Here is a 15,352-nt window from a genome sequence, read left to right as displayed (position 1 = left end):
ATTTTTCCTTGTGCAACTATCATTTTAACTCATTTATTTATAAAAAATTTCCCATCAGGTACTCCAAATGAGTTATGACTTTATTAATTTGTAACAAATTAATTCTTTATTTTCAAGAATATTGTTATTTGCCAGCATCAAAAATCAGATGTCGCCATAAGTTTTATAAAACTTAACCACACTACCAATGAGATCATAACCTATTGGTTGAGTCTACTGTCGATCATAAATTCAAATTCCTTCATATTATTTTTATGATTCATCTAGATAAAAAAGAAAAAAACTGTCACCACTGTCGACAAGAAGACCACGTATTGAACGCAGTATTCATTTTGCATCATTTTATCCAAACCACACTACTCTAAAAACTTTAGAGTAGAGAGAAAGAAACAATTTTCAATAATCTACATCACCTCTCCACCCACCCCACCCTTTCCTAATTCCAAAACTATCATTAATCTAACCCTAACCCAAATATTTATCAACTTTAAGTACAATTACTCTTATTCTACTAATACTATTACTAAATTTACTATTACTAATACTAATACATTTTTCTCTCTCTTCCTTTCTCCTTCCTCAAAGTAGTTGATTGATTGATTGTTCGTTCTTCACATACATTCTACTACTATGTTCATATTCTTTTCTCTCTTCAATCTTAGGGTTTTTCATCTTCTCAATTTCTATTCCCAATTTCGTTGATTTCTTCCTCTTTATCTTCCTTTTCTTATTCTTCATTTTCCCCCAATTTTCCCCTATTTTTTTTGCTGGTTTTGAGTTGAATTAGGGTTTGTTCGTTGCTTTTCTGTTGATTTTAATGGAGCCTCGTGTTGGGAATAAGTTTCGTCTTGGTCGTAAGATCGGAAGTGGTTCTTTTGGAGAGATCTATCTCGGTTTGCTTGTTCTTAATCTTCACTTTTTTTTTTTTGTTTTTTAGCAATTTAATTCTCAATTTTAGTTTTTTTTGACGTTTTGTTTGTTTTTTGCAGGGACTAATATTCAAACTAATGAAGAAGTGGCAATTAAGCTTGTAAGTTGTTCATTATATTTTGTTTTAATTGAATTTTGACTGCCTTTATTAATTTTTATATGATTCTTATTTTGAAGCTGATGCTTAATTTAATTGGAAGTAATTTTGGGATTACAGGGAAAAAATATTTAGAATTGAATTGGGTTTTAAAACTTTCTTTTTATATGATTGTGTAAATGTTTTGGGATGATGATTGATTTTGGAGCTGGGAAATGGAATTATTTGTAATTTGCTTATTTGTAAAACTTGTGTTTGCGTTGGTGTTAATGGAAATGATGCTAATTTAAAATGTTTAACTTTGAATTGTTTTGTAATATGAGAGAATTGTGTATGGCAGATTTTGGTTGATGTTTGATAGCTTCTAATTTAGTTAAATATGTATGAATCTGTTGTTTAGGTATTGATGTTTTCAAGTAATTGAGTGTGTCCTACTTTGGGTATTCATGCATGATATTAATTAGCATTGCTTTGCTTAGAATCATGATCCTCTCAAAGTTGTAGAACTACTCCTATGTTCTGGTGGGAAATGTTTGGTATGACCCTCTTTGCTTTTCGAAGAATGATTTTGGATACATCTTGCCCGCGGTGGATTGTTACCACTTATGACATACCAAACTTCTCATTTTGCACTTGGAGTTTCTGATTGTGACTTGATTTGCTTTGCAAGTACAGTTATGTATCATGCTTACTTTTTTTTACTTGTCCTCCGTAGGGTATAGGCTGGATACAGTGTGAATTTCAATGTACAATTAATTGATTAAGTGTAGGGTGTTATCCTTTTCCTTTACTTTTTTTTTTATTACACTTTTTTGAGAAAAAGAGCTAGATAATCAGCAAAAATCAATAATTGAAACCTTAGTCTTTGGGCTTTGGTTCCTCGGAAAGCATTTGGAGGCAAAATATGATAGAAGAAATTTGTGAAGAAAGAGTATAACAATTAAAAGGGATGATATGAATAAGGACTTCTACTTTTTTGGTTTATGCCTTGCTATCACTGAAACGGGTTTGAATTTTGAAAGAGGGCTGGTGCTTCTCACACTGTCGCACATATTATTTCCAGTTTAGGGATTGCTGATCCAACCTCTCAGTACCACAAAGATGAAATTATAAATTAGAATGTAAGTATCAAGAGCCTATCTAGTAGTTTATCTTCTCATACAAATTTCCTGGTCAAGCTGCTGTTACTGAGTACTCGAGGTCTGCATGGTGGGATAGTAAAAATAGGAAAAGGTTAAAAAGATGATATGAATTGAAATTAAGAGTATAGTTCATGTCCAGTTATTTTGTGCTCAGCTTAATCTTGTAGCTTCTGTGCCGAATTATTTAGCTCATGAATAAAATGGTAATAATAAATGGAAATGGTCAATTTTGTAAAAACATAGAGAAGAAGGGGAAGCATTGATTAAAAAACGTTGTCTTTATCTTTATCTTTATTTTCTTAATGAGAAACCAACTTTGTTTAATGAGATTAAAAGAAAAAACACTGAAGAATTCAAAAACCATCCCTACCCTTGATTAGTCTTTACACGCACAAATGGTATCTCTAATCCCATCCCGTGCATGTTTCTCTGCCACAAGAACCTATTTGTCAATGGGTATATAATATATTAATGTGAGAAACATTTTTGCCATTGATTTATTGACCAAAACTTCTTTGGTTTCATTATTTTCAAGAACTGATGTCTTATTTTTTAGGCCAATAATAATGTGCTGATAAAAGTAAAAGCAAATATTCAACATTAAGGGGAGCACGAGATGAAAGAATAATGATTTCTTACAAAATATTGTGACCGATAGATTACAGCAGTGTAATGCAAAGCTCCTGGAAGATGTGACTGCCAAAGGTCTTTCAGTGTAGGTTTCCAATGGCTAGATCTCTGTCAATGTGGCCATCGTGATTGGAGTGTGAGAGAGAGGGGCAGGGGGTTGGATCAAAAAACATATATTGGAGTCTCCTCTTCTTTTGAGGTTTTCAGGGCACAAAACATATATTGGAGTCTCCTACAAATTAAAAAATATTGAGCTAGACAATGTTTCCTGGTTTTCAAGAGCTTTGAATGTTACATGAGTTACCAGGTGTTTTGTGGTGTTTCATGTCCATTCTCCAGCTCTTCAAAAATGCCAAAACACCTATTGCTGGGCTTTTCTATGCTTCACAGGCACTTAATGTTGAGCTACTTGGATTATAAAATACTTATGCACGTAAAGGGAACAACTTGCCTAGAGGTTAAGCTTGGGTTTTTTTTTTTTTTTTTTTTTTTTTTTTTTTTTATATATATAAATTTATTTATTTATTTATTTTTTATGTGAAGGGAATAATCTTCAAAGAGTTTTAGCTTGTGAATAGGGTTTTATGTGATTGGGCGCCTCTACACTATTGATAGTCTATTCACCAAGAGATTTAGTAGCATTCTTTCTTGCTATATGAATTTCAGCTTTTTATGGGTACATTAGGCTAATTAAATATAAGAATGCTTTTCATATGCTATTAACTGGGTTCTTTCTTGTGTGAAACTTCCTCCGTTCCCCTAATATTGCAACAAGGGTGGGGCACACGGATTTTATGAAGAGGAAAGAGATAGAGAGGAATAAAGATATGGACCCATGTGATGAGGTTAGAGAAGGAGAGAAAACATGTGCCAATAGGGAAATGTTGCAATATTTGTGAAACTTCCTAAAATAGTAATTGTTGCAATATTTGTAGAATGGAGGAAGTATTATTCTTTTTTTTATTTTTTTTATTTTATTAAATAAAATATACTATTTGATTTCAAAAGGGTTATTTAGTAGGACATGGTGTCCTCACAAAGTAACTCAAAATGAATTACCCCTCTGTTTCGTAATATGTGTGGCACTAGGTGTTGCACATAGTTTTACACTTTGTTTGGATAGAAGGAAATGGAAGGAAAGAGAAAGGGTGGGGGACAAACTCTCTTGTTTGGGTAAAGGATTGGGGGAAGGAAGGCAAAGGAGAGAGAGGGTTCCATTTTCCCTCTCTCTTTAATAAGCATAATCCCTCCAAATTTGGAGAGATTTGGAGGGAAAATGGAGCTCACCTCTCCCCTCCCTTTCTTTTCCCTTCCCTTCCTCCTCTTTCCCTCCCCTTCCTTTCCTTCCTTATTTGCTATCCAAACAAATCGTTAGGGAAATTATAGGGTGAGGACCAAAAGAAGAGTTTAATGATATAAAGTATAGTTGGTAGGAGTATATTTAGTTGTTAGTAGGAGAGAGAAATAATAAAAAGTAGTGTAAGTGGGGTTGGTAGGAAAGAGAAATAGTAAAATATAAGTGGGTTATTAGACTCATTATCAAATAAAGAAGTGTTGCAATTATTATGTAACGGATGTAAAAGGAAAGTGTTACAATTATTATGATATGGAAGGAGTACAAATTAGCCTAATTCCTTAGTATCTCCCATTCTCCCCTAGAGAATACTTTTGGAAAGCTCCAGCTGCCTTAGCTCATGAAGAAGCTTGCAAAGTCACTTTGTATCATAGCAAATTAAGCAAGATTACTACCAATTTTTTTAACCCAAACACACCATTAGAGTGCCATCACTGTGTAACTAAAGCAACTTATATAACCGCCCCTGAATGGTCAAAGAGCCTTCTTCAAAGATAGTTAGCTAATTCACAGTGAAGGAAAACATGTGAACTAAACTCACTGTTAGCTACACATTTGGTGATGTGGCCAACTTTGATTCACCTTTTTGAAGCATATCATTTGTGTTGATCCTTTCCTAAGCTAGCTTCCAATTAAAGCTCTCACCTTAAGTGGCACCTTCACTATTTAGATGAAATTTGCTATTGGTATGATATTTAAGGGATCACAACATGACAAACTTGTTTGCTAATCCCAATATAAACCTCACCAATGGCAATTAGATAGGCCTTTTGTGAGATAAATTTCCAAGGTAAATTGTGAGGCCACCAGACAACACTTTGAACATTTATAACATTACATTGTACCCCCTTGATATTCAAGAGTAAACCTCCAGCAACATTCCACCAAAGTAGCATTTTTTTTAGACAATCCTTTTAAATTCCAATTCTCCTTTTTTTAGGACTACACACCAAACCTCAACTCACAGGATGATCCTTTCTCTCCATTCCCGACCACAAAAATAAGAGAAGAAAAAGGAGATATTATTTGGGTAGTGTGCCAGTGATTGTGATGGGGGCCAGCAATAGTTTCTGGGATGAGTTGGGGATTATGTCTTGGGATGGAGCCTTGGAACCTTTTGTAAACTGAAAGAAGAGAAATATGTTAGTCAATGGGCACATATAAGATATCATTTTCCACTTTGAACCAAACAAATTGAGTTAGCATATATATCGATGCCCATGTCCGCTGTTTATCACTTTATCCTCCCTTTGTCAGTTTATCTTCTTTTATTGTTATTTGGTTTGATCATGGCGTGTTGTGAAGTGATGTATTCATACTGTAAGATGATCCATGATTCATCTTATTGATGCATCTAACAGGATTTTTGTTGTTTTAGGAAAATGTTAAGACAAAACATCCACAATTGCTCTATGAGTCAAAGCTATACAGGATTCTGCAGGGAGGAAGTAATGGATTTACAGCATTTTATACGTGATATCATGAAATTCATTTAGTTCCTTTTTTTCCCTTGGTGTTATCATTTTTATGATATCTTATTCCCGGTACTGGTTCTTTTGCAGCTGGAATTATGAATGTGAGATGGTCTGGTGTAGAGGGTGATTACAATGTTCTTGTTATGGATTTACTTGGGCCTAGCCTTGAAGATCTATTTAACTTCTGCAGCAGGAAATTTTCGTTGAAGACAGTTCTCATGCTTGCTGATCAAATGGTATCTTTATCTGTCACGACTTTGACAAGACTTGCAATCATTATATTTTATTGTTTCCATATTAATGTTAGCTTCATCTTGCAGATTAACCGGATTGAGTTTGTTCACTCAAAATCCTTCTTGCATCGTGATATTAAGCCTGACAACTTCCTCATGGGCTTGGGTAGGCGAGCAAATCAGGTATCTGTTCTGAATTCTATTTGTCTTCATTTAGAGCTTTTAATTGGCAAATTGATTTCAGATTGCTTATATTACTGTCCGTCAATAAGTGTTACTCGTGTTTAAGGAAATCATTTAGTTACCTTTTATTTATTTATTTATTGTTTTTAACTTTGATTCCCATGTGACAAGTTTTTCCGGTGGAGTATAGGGGGGTAGTGTATCTGGGGTGTATTGATATTTTCATATGAGAAAACCAAAATAAGAACAGTAAAGTTTTTTTTGGGACACCTGACATCCATAAAAATGTGGCGTGAATTTATTTTGAGGACTGGGGATGGAGGAAAGCTGAAAACTGACTATATGCACTCTAGATAAGCTATACTTCTACCACCACCAAAAAAAAAAAAAAAAAAAAAAAAAAAATACTCCAGTTGAAAGGCTCTTGTAGAACTGGAAGAGATAATTTTCCTACTACATTTCTATATTTTAAATAGCTGTAATTTTGTTTCCAGGTCTACGTTATTGACTTTGGCTTAGCAAAGAAGTACAGAGATACAACTACTCATCAGCATATCCCTTACAGGTTAGATAATACTTCTGGACATGATAGACTTGATAGGTGAATGATGCTGGTGTTTACGTACCTAAATTTACGGAACCTGGATGAATCATTTTTGCAAAAGCAGAGTTTAGCCTTTGATATCTTTATTGCAATTTTTAGCTTGTTGAGATTGATGCTTTTATTCAGGGACAGATCCATTGTGTGTTTAGTTAAACCAATTGAATCCACAAAATCTGGTATATAAAACAAAATTAGGGGGGGGGGGGGGTGAATAAAATACAACCAATATAAACAATCTTTTGAATAGAGTTAGTTGATTGAAACTCGTGGTTCTGTGGTTGGATAAATTGAGTAAATCACGCACTACCCTTCCGTAGATCATGGTTTCGATTTTTCCCATTCATGATTCCTCTTACATCTGTCAGCTGTCTCAATATTCTTTTTTTCAAACTTACTTTTATCCCTTGCACTCGAATTTTTGTTGATGATTAATAAGGCTATGAATCGTTTTCAAAGTTATTAAAATAGTAAAGTGTATGTATAAATCATTTTTATAATTCGGATATTTAATGTTACCCAACGCATAAACCCCCTAGATGCTGGTTGCACTCCAAAATTTGGAAGGAAATTTGCACCAAAATAGTTGGATTTTGAATTATAGAATGGGATGTTGTAATATATCTTGTTGTTTTTGTGTTCAAAGTTGAAATGGCTTTGAACCTATGCGAGGCAGGGCTTCATCACTGCTTTTGTTTATTATGAAACTATTAGAAGTGCCTTTTCAAACTTCACTTCTCATTCGATTTCCAAAATTATGTTCTGGATCCTGGGCTTTGTGAATTTGGTTCATTCCCTAATATATTCCCGTTGTTTAGACGAGTCCTGAGTTTTTTTTAAGAAGGCATCAGAATTATCATTAGCCTTATGATTATCACTATTAATTCTCTCTTAAGCTATGCATATTAACATAAAAACATGGCTATGTTGATCTATATGGGCAACTCTGTTTTATTGGGGGTTTGCTGATCTTTGTATCTACTTCATGTCTGATTGGCTTTGAAGAGGGAGATATAAAGAAAGCAAAGAGAGAAAGTAAAAGACTGTAACTCTTACTCCTGATAAAGCTTTAGAGTTTGGACTATACAAACTTATCAATGCACTTGCTGAGGCTGTTTTGGTCACTACCTGTATTAGAAGTGTGTTTATTTGCGTGGCGTTAAATACTCCCTCTTTCCCACTTTAGTAGGCCACATTTTATTTCAAATCATCCCAAAAAAAATGTCAAAACTCATGTCTAGTAACTTAAATTATGACTTTATTATATTATTCTTACTATATTTTGGATTTGATGCATAGGTCTTAATGATGTGCTTGCTTTCAACAATTGTACATATTAGTAAGGATAATTTTGAAATTTCTAGCCAACTCCTAAAACATGACTTTTAATTAAATTTGGCATTTAGAGTGGGACAAAGGGAGTAATAAATTTTTGGTTTATCCCAAAGAGGTTGTCTATTTGTGAATTTGTAATACATTTCAATGACACACAAGTTTCAAGGCGAACATTCTTTGACAAAGAGGGAGCAAGTGTGAAAGGACAGTACCTGTGAAATTCACTATTAACAATGTATCATATAATGAAATGCAATGGAATCTTAATTCATTAAAGTGCAGGTCTAACAGGTCATTTGAAAAGACTGCTACTCTGCTAGTGGCTACTCAAAAAATTATAATGAGTATTTAAAAGGCAAGATTCTCAAATGTTTCTCATATCTTTCTTTTGGAAATTGCAGAGACAATAAGAACTTGACAGGAACTGCAAGATATGCAAGTATGAACACACACCTTGGAATAGGTAGGTTTCGTTGTGTTGTGATATAAGAAGCATTTGGCTGCATTTTGATTTCATGTCAGTTCTATATCATTATTTTTAACCTGATTTGATATTATTTAGAGCAAAGCAGGAGGGATGATTTAGAATCTCTTGGATATGTGCTGATGTACTTCCTAAGAGGCAGGTAATTGTCGAAACCCCTTACTGCATGTTATGTTCAGATTGATCAGAGGGCTCATGTTATAAGGTCTGTCATACAGTCTTCCTTGGCAAGGACTAAAGGCTGGGACTAAGAAACAGAAGTACGAGAGAATTAGTGAGAAAAAGGTCTCCACATCTATTGAGGTATGACCATTGGGTTTTTAAGGCAGAAACTTATTTTGTTACGTGCCTCTTTTCTCATATTGCTTTCTGAAACTATTACTTATTTGTCAGGCCCTTTGTCGTGGTTATCCAACTGAATTTGCATCTTACTTCCATTACTGTCGCTCATTGCGATTTGATGATAAACCAGATTATGCATACCTGAAAAGAATCTTCCGAGACCTCTTCATTCGTGAAGGTGTGCAGTTACTTTCTGTATTTTATAATTTCAGAACCTCATGTTTATTTCCCTTACCCTCTCTGGTCCATCATTCTACCTGATTTAATTTTCTAATTTGCCATTGTCTATTGACCTAATTTCCATTCTTTAAAATATGTGATATCGATGTAGGATTTCAATTCGATTACGTGTTTGACTGGACTATTCTTAAATATCAGCAATCGCAATTAGCCACTCCTCCTGCTCGTATAGCGGTAAGTGTTAGTGGGCTGTGCGCACGAGGTTCTTCTCGTGGTTGGCCACTACTTTGCTCCTCTATTTTTCTCATTTATGTATTTCCCTCATTTTGTTAATATGCATGCTAGGGTGCTGGTGCTGGACCTAGCGCAGGTGTGCCTGTTCCTCCAATAGCTAACGCCGAAAGAAATTTAGGTTGGTGTTTTTTTTTATAATCAATGCGTCCATAAGTTTTGGGTTAGATATATACGAAAGGAGGTTGGGGGTATATAAGTAGTGTAGCAAAAGATTGCGAGTATCCCATTACACTGTCGTATCATTTGGATGAACTATCAGGAAATAATTTATGTATGACCATTTCAGGTGAAGAAGAAGGCCGAGCAGGTGGCCTATCTACTGGAGATAGTTCTCGGCGGAGAATAATGTCTGGGGTACTTACGAATTCTGGAAGTCTATTGAAGCAGAAGAGTCCACTTGCAAATGATCCAGCTGTAAGCAAAGATCCTATGGTATGTTCCAAGGGCTAATTTGGGTGGTATATATAAGGGCAATAGACAACACGAGTGGATACAACAGATTCCTAATCTTAATATGTGATCGGAGTTAACAGTTTGCAATAATACAGTTGGCTTTTGATATCTAATTATTTACTCTTTATTTTAAAATCTACTAATGCTTAGGGCGGTGGAACAGATCTAAACCAACCTTTGTTCAAAGCTTTATCTCAACGTCTGTTAAATTCTTCTTTTAACCTATGTTGATAAATGATGGATTTTCTTTGTAGTGTCCAGCATAACTTGAGGTAGAAGGTGTTTAGTCTTCCTTCAGTTTGATGATTTGTTAGCTAAACTATTAATGTACCTTATATCAGTCTACTTATGTATCTAGAGCTTGTTATTACAAGATTATGATTGAAGGGATGTACTGAGCTTGTGTGTTTTCTTTGTGACATGTCCTATTTGAATGCCTGTGGTAGTGCACTCCTTAAAATATGATTTTCTTTATTGAATTTTATTACCTCTAATTACACCTCTAATTACCATCTGGCTAATGAAAATTAGTGATGATGCAGGTCAATAAATTAGAAACATATACTTGGTTGTGGAGATGCATTACCTTGGACATTTTGGAAATAATCATTTTACATTATGCTCTAATTCATTGTCCATACCTTATCTACCAAGCTGTCCATAAGTGAAAATTTTCATTTTGTATTATGTTGCGACTTCCTATGGTTTATAAGCATTTGAGATTTAATTATTGATCTTTTGTTTGAAAATAATTTTAACTTGTATTTTCAGCTGTCAAGCTCAAACCCAATGGGGAGGTCTAGTGGTTTGTTAAAGCGAGCTGTTGTTCCCAGTAGTCGTGAAGCAATTACAGGAGGGAATGACTCTGATCCTTCCCGTTCTCGTACAGCAGAGGCAAGCCCTGGCCCAGTGCAGAGGTTTTCAAGTGGCCAAAGAAGTTCACCTGTTGGATCCTCAGATGCAAAGCAGCAAGCCTCTGGTAGGATTACCAGCATCAAAAACTATGAGTCCACACTCAAAGGCATTGAGAGTCTGCATTTTGATGACGAAAGGGTCCATTAAATACACTCTTGCTCACACCACATCCATGTAACGATTATAATAAAAATGATATAATTGTGTGATTACACTAGTGATGGATCCCTGTATTTTTAAGTGACTGGGCATCGCTGAAGGAAGACTTGGAGTTCGAACCGTTTACGTTCAGAATGGAAGCCAAGAGAACTCATGCTGTGAAGGGAGGTAATGCTTCTATACAGGCTCTTCTCTATTTGTGTGTACATCTGTGTCTATTTGCTGACAGATTTACTCGTACCCTTTATGGGATTTGCCGGTGGTACACTGGACATGATTGTAAAACTGTTGTATTATTGTTTCATATTGCAGGTTATATTGGTTTACATCTAATGAGCCTAGGCATTTGTTCATTTTTACTAGGTTAAGCTGTATATGTTTTGAGTACTTTTCTTTGCTGAGGTTTCTCTTGAATTTCGTAAGGTTTTGAAACTTTAATTTGGTTGCTGGGTAATTCTCGGGGCATCACATGAATGTTGTAGGTGGCTGTAGCTACGTGTTCGCATTTATGTTGTGTGCTCTGTTAAATGGAAGTATGCTCTAACAGTCCAACATGTGAAGCTTTTGCTTAGTTTGAAATTTTGAATGTGTATTGTTTAAAGAAAAAAAAGGTTTGGGAAGGAAGCAACTAGCGAATGGGAGAAGAGTGATTACTAATGTTGTCTGCTCCTCTCAAGAGGTGACTCGAACGAAGGCATATACGAAGTACTAGCATTACGCCCCTTAATTGCCTAATAACATTATTAACTTTTTTTGTTTGTTGATTGCCAAATTTAGTGTGAAACTTGATACTTTCTGGCCATAAAAAATAGGTTATGTGTATTTGTAACATACTTTCTCTGTCCCACAATATAGTTCTTGTTTTTCTATTTAGAAGACCTAAAATGTTGTTCCTGTTTCTATTTTTGGATAGTATGTAAAGATCATTATCCCTTTATTTTTTTAATTTAATTCATTAAACTTCCTAATTTATCCTTAAATTATCCACTTGTATTGTATTTTTTTTCCACTTTCTCTTTAACTTTTGTCTCTAACTATACTTTTTACTCCCTTAAATTATCCACTTGTCTTGTACTTTTGTCTAGCTTTTTTTAACTTTTAATGTACTTCTTCCACTTCTCCTCCCATTTCTTAAATACTGTGAAAACAACACAATAGAACCTATATTATGAGACGGAGGGAGTATTAACTTTTATCAATAGATAATTAGAGATATTAATAATCAAAATTATACATTAAGAAGTCAATGAAATTGAAGGTAGTAAATTTTTGGCGGACAACTGTTGCAGATTTTATAAGTATTGCCACCGTCGAGATAAGGTGGAGGTTGCAGCGGCGGAATCAATTGGTAGGAGAGAGTATGTTGATATTCAAATTATGAGAGACTATCTGGCAGACGGCTTATTTTGTAATCTACATCATCTTGCTTTAGACATTGATATTCAAATTATGAGTCCCGCAAACCCAAATTTGCAACGCAATTGAACTCCCTGCAATGTTATGAATAATAATCAGTGGGAAATTGAGGAACAGAGGTTTTCAAAGCAGATTGTTTGATGGCTTCAAATCAACCCCTTCGCAAATCTGGGCAACTGCCATCTTCCAAAGAGCTCGACCATAACCGTTAGTTTCAGGACGCTGTTAGCTACCGCCGTCACTATAGTTCATAAACAGAGTTATAACAATAAAAAGAAGGGAAATTCTACATGGTGGCCTCCAAGAACTGAAAATTTTACATGAAAGACAAACTATTTTTGCTTTCTATATAGTGATCCTCTACATTTTAATAATTGAGTTGGGTGACCTTATTTGTGGTATATGTTTAGCCTTAGTTGTTTTTAAGTAACTTTACTAACTTACCCCCTTCATTTTCAACCAAACCACAACCCCCACCATACCCAGCCACCACTGCACTCTCCTCCCTCTTACCCTCCCCCTCTCTCGCCAGAGACCGACGGTGCCTAGCATTCCCTCCTTCTCGCCGGCGACCCAACCCCTCCCTTCCCCACCCACGACACCCCTACCCCTTCAATTCCTTTTCCCTATCCCGACATCCCCACCATGCTTCTGTTCCCCCCACCTCCACCAAAATGGCCCCAACACTCTGTCCCCACCTGAATCGACCACCCTCCCCTTCCCCACTCCGAACACTGCCCCCAAACCCTAAACCCCGACCCCAAAATCACCTTACTTGTGTTTAGGGTTTTATTAAGGTGGTTTCGGGGTAGGGGTTTGGTTTGGGGCAACGTTTATGGGTGGGGAAAGGGAGATGAGGTCGTTTCGAGGCGGGAGAGCAGGCTGGGCGCCGACGTCAGTTAGGGCTTGGATGTCGGTCGCTACAGGAGAAGGGGAAGGGGCTGTTTCGGGGTAGGAGATAAGGAGGGGTGGTTTTCGTGGTTGGGTTGGTGGCGAGGTGGGGTTGGGAACCAGGGACAGGATGGAGGTGAGGGTATGGCTAAGCGGCGCGACTGGAGTGGCTTAGGTGGTTATTGGAAGGTAGTGGTGGTGGCGGCTTAGGTGGTGGGCATATGTTTTGGTGTGGTGTTAATCAAGGGTGAATTAGTAATTTTGTTATATTTGTTAAAAAATAGTCATTTTATGGCTAAGTTAGCCAAATAAAATATAATTAAGGTCACTCAACTCAATTATTAAAATGGTGAGGATCACTTTATAGAATGTAAAAAAAAGTTTGTCTTCCATGTAGAATTTTCAAATCTTGAAGGTCACTATGTAGAATTTCCCTAAAAAGAATGTCCACGTCAGCAAGAATAAAATATGTAATATTAAATGAATATACTGCATAACCCAATGCACATAATTTTATAATTTCCACTGTATTACCATCTTATGTTTATTTATACCAAATATTAACTGGGCAAAGCTCCTCTGTAGGGTAAATTTTATATATTTTATATTTTATATTTTTTTTAAAGGTAAGGAGAAGTTCCCTGACCGTACCTCAACTTTCACGATTTTTTTGGTCTAATATTTACGGGTTAGATACTTTGAGAGTGAGGGTAAGGGATCCCCACCTTCAAAGTGTCACTAGTGGGGTTGAACCCCCAACCTCAAGGTTGGAAGGTGCAATCCTTACCTCTAGACCAAGCTTAGCTTGGTCTTTGCATGGTAAAATTAATATCACCAACGTAGTATTGAAATACTTCAAATATTTACGACGAATACACTTGTTTGATAATTTTGAGAATTATCAAACTTTTTTTTTTTTTTTTTTTGAAAGGTAAGAAGAAAATAGAATTAGGAAACCCTCCTCACGAGGCAATTCTTAATGTGTCAGTTTGGAGTATGGAAGCTAAATTAGAACTAGTACAATCATTAATTAACATAGAAACTGTCACTAAATGACCTACATTTGCTATCTAATCTGCTGCTCGATTCGCCTCTCTATAGACGTGTCTGATGCTACAGTTGTCGTAGTAAGACAACAAAATGCGAGAGTCATCAATGATGTTATGGATTTGTCAAGGGGTGGACCACTTGCCTGTAATTGCATTGACAATGAGTAAGTTGTCACCTTCGATTTCAATGTTCAAGGCACCCTGATGAAGCGCTAGCATTATGCCTTTGTGAAGAGAAGTTGCCTCTGCGACGAATGTCTTTGTATTCCCGAGGTTATAAGTTGATGCCAATAATAGAGCACCTTTGTAGTCCCTTATGATGACGCCTACTGCTACTGAATTGTTTCGAACCGATCCATCAAAATTTAGTTAGTAAAAATTTGGAGGAAGGGGTTCTCACACGACTAGAATAGAGGAAGGATGATGATGATGATGCCTCTACTAGTAAGGGAGTGAAGAATGGGGGGATCTCGTGATAGGAGATCCTGAAGAGTAGAAAGTATCGACAAGTCTTCTTTGTTCCCACTCATTGAACGCAAATAGCGCTTTGTGGTATATTCTTATGGGATCAAAACTATCAGTTTGGAAGATAATAACATTCCGTTCTTTCCAAATGCTCCAAGTAAGAAAATGAATTTCCATTGGGTGGACAGATATTTCTTGAGATAATATAGGGTATCGATTAGGCCTTGTGCGGGAAGTGAGCAGTTGAACCAAGCGGAGGTAAGAGGGTGAAGCCAAAATAAGGAAGATTTGTCACAATTTAAAAACAAATGGTCCATGGATTCCGCTTGTTGGTTACACAAGGGTGACAGGCTTTAGTCGTATCACCTAATCAAAAGTAATTCCTAAGTCCTCTAACTAAAGTAGATAGTGAAGTAGGGTCGAATCCACAGGGAAACAGTGTTCTTTTATTCCTAATTAAATATTAAAATCTAAATTATCGAGTAACCAATTTGTATTGTGTGAATTATACTAATAATTAAACTAAACAAACTAAATAAGGGAATAATCAATAATAAAAGGTCTAGGATATAGGTTCACCAATAAATAATACTCCAGGGTAAAACATAATAATCAATCATCAATGCATAAATTAATCAGATTATAAAGGGCTTTCGCTACGTATTATAATCACAAAATTAATCTACCGGTATTAAATCGCATCTCTCGAATCTTGACTTAACCA

General features: G+C 35.8%; 1 protein-coding gene across 1 annotated transcript; it reads left to right on the top strand.

The window, feature by feature from the left end:
• Nucleotides 1-382: 382 nt before the first annotated feature.
• Nucleotides 383-11,160, top strand: LOC110683046 (casein kinase 1-like protein 2). The gene is made up of 14 exons (XM_021859384.1): nucleotides 383-893; nucleotides 990-1,030; nucleotides 5,532-5,601; nucleotides 5,716-5,864; nucleotides 5,949-6,044; nucleotides 6,539-6,609; nucleotides 8,382-8,443; nucleotides 8,543-8,606; nucleotides 8,683-8,767; nucleotides 8,858-8,984; nucleotides 9,138-9,220; nucleotides 9,332-9,398; nucleotides 9,567-9,712; nucleotides 10,505-11,160. Exons 1-14 carry the CDS (start codon nucleotides 818-820, stop codon nucleotides 10,793-10,795), a joined length of 1,428 nt encoding a protein of 475 aa, XP_021715076.1. The 5' UTR covers nucleotides 383-817; the 3' UTR covers nucleotides 10,796-11,160.
• The last annotated feature ends 4,192 nt before the right edge of the window (nucleotides 11,161-15,352 follow it).

Source organism: Chenopodium quinoa, unplaced genomic scaffold (genome assembly GCF_001683475.1).
Source record: "Chenopodium quinoa cultivar QQ74 unplaced genomic scaffold, ASM168347v1, whole genome shotgun sequence".
In the NCBI taxonomy this organism is placed as follows: domain Eukaryota; kingdom Viridiplantae; phylum Streptophyta; class Magnoliopsida; order Caryophyllales; family Amaranthaceae; genus Chenopodium; species Chenopodium quinoa.
Note: the sequence above shows the minus strand (reverse complement) of the source record. Positions and strands in the feature narration are given on the sequence as shown.